Source organism: Antrostomus carolinensis, unplaced genomic scaffold (assembly GCF_000700745.2).
Source record: "Antrostomus carolinensis isolate BGI_N321 unplaced genomic scaffold, ASM70074v2 scaffold1802, whole genome shotgun sequence".
In the NCBI taxonomy this organism is placed as follows: Eukaryota; Metazoa; Chordata; class Aves; order Caprimulgiformes; family Caprimulgidae; genus Antrostomus; species Antrostomus carolinensis.
The window spans coordinates 31,918-40,930 of NW_010298715.1; the positions used below are offsets into that span (position 1 = coordinate 31,918).

At 42.6% G+C, this 9,013-nt stretch overlaps 1 protein-coding gene across 1 annotated transcript in view; it reads left to right on the forward strand.

Moving 5' to 3' along the window:
* GCN1 (GCN1 activator of EIF2AK4) overlaps positions 1-9,013 on the forward strand; it is a gene marked incomplete at its 5' end in the record, with an annotated part of 40,216 nt that overhangs the window by 29,890 nt on the left and 1,313 nt on the right. Inside the window, 11 exons of the mRNA XM_029083628.1 lie at positions 4-81; positions 533-676; positions 1,714-1,983; positions 2,268-2,381; positions 2,904-3,134; positions 3,754-3,947; positions 4,587-4,701; positions 5,867-5,963; positions 6,873-7,021; positions 7,605-7,709; positions 8,357-8,575. Coding sequence (XP_028939461.1) covers positions 4-81; positions 533-676; positions 1,714-1,983; positions 2,268-2,381; positions 2,904-3,134; positions 3,754-3,947; positions 4,587-4,701; positions 5,867-5,963; positions 6,873-7,021; positions 7,605-7,709; positions 8,357-8,575 — 1,716 coding nt within the window. The remainder of the gene's footprint in view (positions 1-3; positions 82-532; positions 677-1,713; positions 1,984-2,267; positions 2,382-2,903; positions 3,135-3,753; positions 3,948-4,586; positions 4,702-5,866; positions 5,964-6,872; positions 7,022-7,604; positions 7,710-8,356; positions 8,576-9,013) is intronic.

Consider the following 9,013-nt stretch of genomic DNA (forward strand, 5'->3'; position numbering starts at 1 on the left):
ACATCTGACTTCGCTGTGGATGGTCTTAAACAAGTTATGGCTGTCAAGAGCCGTGTGGTGCTGCCTTATTTGGTGCCAAAGGTACAGTTGGAAACAAATGTTAAACTTCAGAACCATGCTTTTTCCTCTGCTTGCTGACAGTTTTCTTTGGACCAATATGCCAAAAGGAAGAGCCTAGTTTGAAATGTTCTGATTTTATGCTCAAAACATTGTAATTGGATGGTCTTAAACAAGTTATGGCTGTCAAGAGCCGTGTGGTGCTGCCTTATTTGGTGCCAAAGGTACAGTTGGAAACAAATGTTAAACTTCAGAACCATGCTTTTTCCTCTGCTTGCTGACAGTTTTCTTTGGACCAATATGCCAAAAGGAAGAGCCTAGTTTGAAATGTTCTGATTTTATGCTCAAAACATTGTAATTTGGATTGTGATGCATTTATACTTAGAAATTTTTCATGTTGTAGATGGATTCCTTCTGAAAAAACTTTCTGCTTGTCTTATTTTTTGTTGTTGTTGTTTTTTTTTTTTCTTCTTAGCTGACTACTCCCCCTGTGAACACCCGTGTGCTAGCTTTCCTCTCATCAGTGGCAGGAGACGCTCTGACACGGCACTTGAGTGTCATCCTGCCTGCTATGATGTCTGCGCTGAAAGAGAAGCTGGGGACCAGTGAAGAGCAATTGGCAAGTAGCACAGCTCAGCTCTTTGTTGTGACAGGTTGCCTGAAGACAGAGCTTCGGGTTTACTTCCCAGCACAGAATCTGTGTTCTCTAGATTCACAGATTGCATATTTTAATTCAGTCCATTAGCTTCTTCAGGATGAGTCTTTTTGCCTGGTAGCATATTGTGAGTCAAAAAACGTATGCTTTCCAAATCTATTTGTATCCATATAAAAGTCTCTTTGGCCTGCAACAAGATACAATTCTCAGTTTACTTATTCTTGGAGAACTGCCAGAGTGTCTAGTTAACTTTATATTTATTCTTAGTATAGAAGACTGAGAGATTAAAGGGCTGAAGGGAGGAACTCTCCTGTTTTGCATGCAGCACTCCTCCTGTACTGCTTTCCGAAACATCTGGTATTTGGACTCCAGAGAACATCTTGGAGTTGTGATTGTGGATAGACATGTACATAAGTTGGTGAATTGGGAATGTGAGTGAGAGAGTCCTGTTGTCTGTCTGCTGTAGATGCCCATTAGCTCAGCTTCTAGCCCCAAGTCTGCCTGGAGATCTCCAATGTACCCACAGACGCGCTTGTAATTAGTATTATGACGCACAGCATTAAACTACCTAAATAAAAAAAATGTTATCTGACAAGACCCACAGTCTCTGAGGGGTGAGTAAGATGGGGAGACTGAGCTACTCTAATTTTTGTAAATTAGCCCTTCTGCAGCTGGAGAGCAACCTGTGCAGCAATCAGTTCAGCAGAGTTTGGTCACTTGTTAGATTTTGAGAGTTGGTTATATACCTGTCTGTGCTCCAGGATTGAATCGAGCCTTTTATGGTGATGTGATCAGCTGTTTAATGAGAAATGATTAGCAAGTGGCATATCGTAGAATACCAGGTTGGAAGGGACCTCAAGGATCATCTGGTCCAGCCTTTCTTGGCAAAGGCACAGTAGTATTTCTCTAAGAGATAATGCTGTAGATGACATGGGGAAACCTGTGGCTAAATCTGATTTTGTTCTATTTGAGTTAACACAAAATTAATTTGGACTCTTTAGGAGATGGCAAACTGCCAGTCTGTAATCCTGTCTGTGGAAGATGACGCTGGACAAAGGATTATAATTGAAGATTTACTAGAAGCTACCCGCAGCCCTGAGCTGGGAATGAGACAGGCAGCAGCTGTCATTCTGAATATCTACTGCTCCAAGACAAAAGCAGACTATACTGGTCACCTCAGGAGCTTGGTTTCAGGCTTGATACGTCTGTTTAATGACACCAACCCTGTAGTTCTGAATGAAAGCTGGGATGCGCTTAATTCCATCACCAAGGTGAGAGGCAGCTTACAAAGGTGACAGTGGTAATGCCTGGCAAGGAGAATGTGGGGATAGCTGGTGAAATACTGCCTAAACTGAACCTTCTGTTCTCATTGTAAACTGCATGTACATTTGAAAATGCTGCAAAGATTTGAGAGTTGCAAGATGAGCTTGACTTCAGTTTTGTGAGCAGGGAGGCCAGGAAACAGGTGTTGTCTCTTGGCACACCTGAGAAGAATTCACAAAGAATAGCTGGTTGCCATGTTGCCTCATTTTTGTCTTACCCCTCTCTCGTGCAGAAATTAGATGCTGGAAACCAGCTTGCTCTCATTGAGGACCTGCACAAGGATATCCGGATTGTAGGGAATGAGGCCAAAGGCGAGCATGTGCCAGGATTCTGTATTCCTAAGAAGGTAAAGGATCAGAATGAGTGTGGATTTGTCACAGGCATAGTACCCACCTTTTGGGGGAGCTGATTGACAGGACTTTGCAGCTATTAAAAGCAGTGACTGTTGGGGCATTCCAAACCTGTGTGTTGGAGAAACTTTTTGTAGGTTATTGCTGCTCTTGAGTTACCCTACAGAAGATTCCTCTTGAAACAAGATCTTTGTCAGTTCTGTTATGCACGTAAGTCACGGTTGCTGGCTGCTTTTTGTGGGGGAGTAAAGCTGGACTTCTGTGCCAGATTTCTCTGGTTTAAAAATTCCCTGAGCCGCCACCACTTTTCTCATAGCAACTGGCTTAGTAAGGCATAGATGCATGAAATCAAACCAAATAAAAGTAGCTCTGTCAATGTGGAAGCAGGCAGCTGAAGGTCAACAGGAAATTGAGAGAAGCTCTCCAAGTTTGTGCGTCTGGTGTATAGCAAAAGCAAAAATAAGATAGATATTTTTGTATCTTAGCTTCTAAGCTTTCTTATCCACTTTTCATGACAGGGAGTGACTTCCATACTCCTGGTGCTGCGGGAAGGTGTTTTAACTGGTAATCCAGAGCAGAAGGAGGAGGCAGCAAAGGCCTTGGGGCTGGTTATTAAGCTGACTTCTGCTGAAGCTCTTAAACCATCTGTGGTGAGCATTACTGGGCCACTCATTCGGATCTTGGGAGATCGGTTCAGCTGGAATGTCAAGGTGGCTCTGCTTGAAACATTAAGCCTTCTTTTAGCCAAGGTAAGATTCAAAGTAATTGACTGTGGCTTGTCAACATTTTCCATGGTAACCTGCAGAAATGTCTGGTGCTGTTCATGTAGATACAGCTAGGATGTCTGCTGCTCTGGATTTGATGTTTAGGAATGGCACTGTAACTGGATTGGATTGTTCCAGCAGCTTCTGGCCTAGTGAAAAATGCTTCAATTTCTGGACCTCATAGAAATATTGCTAAATACTTTCAAATGCCTAAAAACTACCCTGTAATTGATTTCTCTCCTGTGTCCACCATTTTTGTGAAATGTTAAGTCCAAAGATGATCATCTTACGTACTGGAACTGAGCTGAGCTTTTATTTAGTGCTCTGCATATAAAAGACAGTTCATGATGGTGTAAAGTCTTTCAACAACATTACCCTTGTGTTTCAGTATACAGAAAATAAGGTTAGATTTGAATGGGATAAAAGTTGCATGGTAAGATATTGGTTTGTGTTTTCCCTATTTTAATTTTGTATTAGATCTGAATAAGCGCGATTTGTGATAACTAACTGCTATAGAAGAGGTCGTGCTGTTTTCAGGCTTCGATTTCTAGCCCCTGTTTCAGACTTCACTGCACCACTTTTCCTTCTTTCATCTCTGGTACAGGTTGAGATTGCCCTGAAACCATTTTTGCCCCAACTGCAAACAACCTTCACCAAAGCTCTACAAGACTCAAACCGTGCTGTTCGCCTTAAAGCTGCCGATGCTCTCGGGAAACTCATTGTCATCCATGTAAAAGTGGATCCTCTCTTTACTGAGCTACTGAATGGAATTCGTTCCAGCGATGACTCTGCCATCAGGTAAGCTGGAGGTGCCATCTCACACCTTCCTGCTTACTAAGGATGAAAGGAAAGGCTTGGATGAATGAACAAAACCATTACAGCTATTTGTGTAGAATTGCCTCCCACTCCCCCTTAATTCTGAGATTCATTTATTAGTGAAAGCAGTTGGTTGTTATTCAAGGGTTGTAAAACAAAGAATGTGGAAGACAGGCATTTGCTGGGTCTGAAGCTGTGACAGTGTATCAGGGGGAGCATTGCTTGGTATCTGCTCAGTTCTCCTCTCTCCTGCACACCCCCCAGCACCCCACTTTCAGATACAAGACGGTGCCAGTTGTCAGTCTGACTTGAAGTAATACAGCTGTTCTTGTATCCTGGGTGCACAGATCCCTAAGAAATTAACTAACTTCCCAATTTGAGAACTTTTTGCATGTCTGAATAGTCAGAAAATATTTACATTGTAAGAGACAGACGCAAGTACACAAACATGGAGATATTCTCTAGCATGGAGTTCTCAGCAGTGCAGAGAGTATCTGTCTCCTAAACTGTGAGGCATGTTAGTGTACGTGCTGTGTAACTCTTGCAGGTACCTAGAGCTCAAGTTCTTCTTTCGGGTGCGGGGAGAGGCAGTGTCTGACTGTACATTGTGGTCACTTCTAGGGACACAATGCTGCAAGCTCTGCGGTTTGTAACACGAGGAGCCGGTGCAAAAGTGGATGCTGCAATTAGGAAGAATATCAGCACGGTGCTTCTAGGGATGCTGGGACACGATGAGGTACTGCTTCAGCCAGCTGCAAAGGATCCCTGCTGTGGACACTCTTCAATTTAAAATCTGAACTTTCTAACAGAATTATTTTCTAAAATAACTTCCAGGGGAAATTACTAATGATAGAGTAGAAATAAACTTAGGTAAAGAAGCATGTGATGGGGCATTACTCACTAAACTGAATACAGTCTGTGAAATCAATCTAGTGTGTTAGCTGAGAGTCAGGTGCAAGAATCAGAGGTACCTAGCCAGTCACTGGTAACTCTGAAAATCTGTGAGTTTAACGTTTCCTTAGCAACCATGGATGTGGGTTTGACCTGCAGCTCCTCACCAACGTGTTTGAGGCAGCTCTGAAGTCAGGATTTGCTTTTTATCTCTGAGAAAACCTGTGATACCTTCACTGTGTGCACATGCATGTGTGTGTGTAGGCTTTCAGGTGGGGTTTATCATTTAGTGTGCAAAATTTTTCAGATAAAGGCAGATTTTCTTCCAATGAGCAAGAAGCTCTCCAAGTTTAATGTAGGGTATTCTGTGTATGGTAGATAGCAACAGTATCATCTCTGAGATTAAAATTAATTATCTAGTCATTGCTTCCTTATGTTTTAATCTGTGCAACACAGACATGCAACTGTTGACATGCTAGAAACAGAACAAGTGAAAAATTCCCACTGGATTGCAAGTTTCAGGGCAGAGAGGAGTAGTGTTGGGATGGTCACATACGCAAGCCAAGCCAACAAAAGCCTGGAAGCTTTAAATTAAAAGTAGAAGGAGCTTATCACAGAGATAAGCTCATCTAGAGATGGCTATAAGTAATGCTTACTTTCACACAAGACTGTGAATCTAAACTTCAGTCTTGTGAACACATCTTTTAAAACATTCACTTTCATTTTTATGACTTTTCCATTTAACAAATCAGAATTTCTATCAGATCTGTAATTCTTCAGTCTCTGCTGGCTTTTTTTGACTGTGGATTTGGCTTTTAAGTTCCATTATGTACAAGAAACCTCACGAACTGACAGAAATCCACAGGTAGTAGGAGTGAAATACTACTAATAATATTTATTTCCTTCTTTTTTTATTTCATATCATCTTCTGTCACTTGTTCTTCTTGCCGTTTATCTCTGACGTGTATTGAGCTGAAGCAGCATTACTGTTCCCTTCCTTTCCTCGTTAGGATGCCACCCGCATGGCCTCAGCTGGCTGCTTGGCAGAACTGTGTGCGTTTCTGTCGGAGGAGGAGCTCAGTACTGTTCTCCACCAGCACTTACTGGGTAGGTGAAGCTGTTTACGATGACTGGAACTGATTCTGGAAGGACGTAGAGATGCCTACTCAGGCATTGGGGCAGGAAGACTTTGTGACTAATTGTTTAAGTTCCTTCTCTTTGTCTCAAACCCGAATCTCTACTCTAGATTTTCTTGTACTTTTCTTTGCTCGTGGCTGTTCTACACCCTGGTACAGATTTGAGCACAGGCTGGTGGTTGTAATTTGGGATTACCTGTGCTTTTTTTCTGGATGTGTTTTGAGATGAGTCGATGAAAGTACCAGTGTGGCTGAATGATTGCTAGTGCTGACACAGAGAGGATGGGAGGTGACAGGATATCCAGGCAGGGTGGACGAGAGGGACATTCCACCTTTTTTGAGATGCTGTGATCTCAGATGGGCGTATGCTTATTGCAGACCACATCTGATGTCTTCAGATGCTTTTGGAGAATTAACTAATTTGCCTCTAAGTGAGATAAAAGCATGAATTTTTGTAGCAACTCTTAGTTTTTGGGAGTGCTGTGGCATTGCTGTCCTCTGTGGGATTAAAAAGGGAATCTGTTAGCTGGCTTCAAATTGCAGATGACTTTTACAAGAGTCACAGAGAGTCAAAGCTTGTGTAATCCTGATGCCAGGCTCTTTGTGCAGTAAGTGATGTGGGGCTGGCTGGGTTGAACGGAGTCACTTGTTGGTGTCTGGTTTCCGTATCTGCCAGGAGGTGTTTCTGTCTGGTAGAGGTGTTGCGTTCTAGCGCTGTTTGTATGGCGTTTTGGGAGGAGTGGAGGAAGCAGGGCATTGCTGGAGATGCTGCTTATTATTTCCTTTTATGGAAGTGAATTGATAAACTGACAAAAGCTTTCTTAGATGAGGAGGAATGGCTAGGGGGAGCCTTGCCATTGTTCTTTTCTTTCATTTGCAGCAGATGTCTCTGGCATCGACTGGATGGTGAGACACGGACGAAGCCTGGCTCTCTCGGTGGCTGTGAACGTTGCTCCCAGCAGGCTGTGTTCCCCCAAATACTACAACAGCGTCCAGGAGATGATCCTCAGCAACGCCACTGCTGACAGGGTAAGTGCCACATGAGAGAGGGCGGGTTCTGTTGGGAGCAGTTTTAAAAGCTGTGCTGGTTCTCTGTGTTACCAAGCAGAACCAAAATCCCCAAGTGCAAGCTGCAGGTTCTCCTGTGGCTAGATGCAGTTTTTATAGTGAAATTACACAACTGTTCTGATTCCTTGAGTTCTGATCCCAGTGGAGACAAAGATTAAATAATTTTCAACTGCAGAGTAGATTTCGTTGGGAGTAAATGAAGCTTCTGTTTCTTTATTAAAGTTCTCATAAACGGGCCAGGTTTACAAGAAGTGCCAGCATTTTATTTTAGGAGGAAGATTTTAAATCTGGGGTTGAATAAGTAATTGGGAGTAGGGAACCTGGGGCTCTGTGGGGCCTGCCACCTTATTCCAGGTGGCTCATAATCACATTATGATTTTTCATCATACTACCCAGTAACATTAACCCAGTGTTTTCCTGCTTTGCATGCTATGGGGATTTTAAAGATTGATTTAGCCTTCTGCAAAAGCTTACCAGCCCATGAGCTGTTTTACCAGCTTTGAACTCTGCTGTAGTAATACCAGTTTTTGTCTTTATGTTGAAGATTCCCATTGCAGTTAGTGGCATCAGAGGGATGGGCTTCCTTATGAAATACCACATGGAAGGAGGAGGGAACCTGCCTCCAAAACTTTCCAACCTCTTTATTAAGGTAAGGTAAGGTTCCTGTGAGAACTGCCTGGCGTTGTTCTCATGTGATGGAAATCTCTGTTTGAGCTAACTCATGGGTGGCTTTCTCTGTCAAATTTCTGTACGGTGAAGCCAGTGTGAAAACTGAAAAGCTCGGTTGCCTTATCTTGGGAAGCTCTAAATCCCAATCCCTGAAAATCTAGGTATTTCTTTTTGAGGCAAAGTACACACAGAATCATTTTCTCAGCTGGCTTTGCAGCTGTGAATACAATACCGCTATCTCTGCTGTAATATGGAAATTTGACTTAGATCTTTCTGTGGTAAACTTTTGACTCTTTCAAAGTCATTTTTTTCCTTTGCAGTAACAAACAGCTGGCAGAGAAGAGTGGGAGGGAGTTGTCAGGTTTTTAAGGTTACTAAAGGTCAAAGGGCCTGTGTTAGAAACGCATAAAATACCAACTGTTACCTTACCTGGTTTTCAAGGTTTGATCTTCTCTTACTGTTACACAGTTTAGTCAAACTTGTTGGTAACAAGTTTGTTTTCTGCGTACCTGTGAGTTCAAAACTGTTTTTATTGTTATAGTTTAAAATAAATTAGAAAAAAATACAAACTACTGCTTTAAATATTTGTCCTTGGCATATCTGAATGTAAGTATCTGTCTCCTTCAGTGTCTTCAGAACTCATCTAGTGACATAAAATTAGTTGCAGAAAAGATGATTTGGTGGGCAAATAAAAACCATCTTCCCTCGCTGGATCCTCAGACAATTAAACCGATTCTCAAAGCGCTTCTGGACAACACAAAGGACAAAAACACCAGTGTAAGAGCCTACAGCGACCAAGCTATTGTCAATCTCCTGAAGATGAGAGCGGGTGAAGAAGTGCTTGAGGTATGAGACAGAAAATAGAAGGCTGTGTCACGTTGCTCTGTGTTGTGCCTGGAGCCACAGGATGTGCTGGCAGTCTCTTAGGAAATAGATGGAGTGGGACGTTCCTACAGGCATTTAAGCCTTCATCAGTATTCTCATGTTGAAGAAATAAGCAATACTGATACTGAACAACCTTACAGTGCAGTAGTAATAAACCCAAGGTATTTACATACCTTGTGTGTTTCAGACAGTAGCTTTGCTTTCCAAACACCGTGAGCCCTTCCTGAGCTGTACCTACTGAGCTAGGACTGCTGCTGTATTGCTTTTGTCACTTGTATCATCCTACTGCAGCATTAGCAGTGCTAGAGAGAGTATTTTCATAGAATCACAGAATAGTGGGGGTTGGAAGGGACCTCTGGAGATCATCCAGTCCAACCCCCCTGCCAAAGCAGGTTCCCT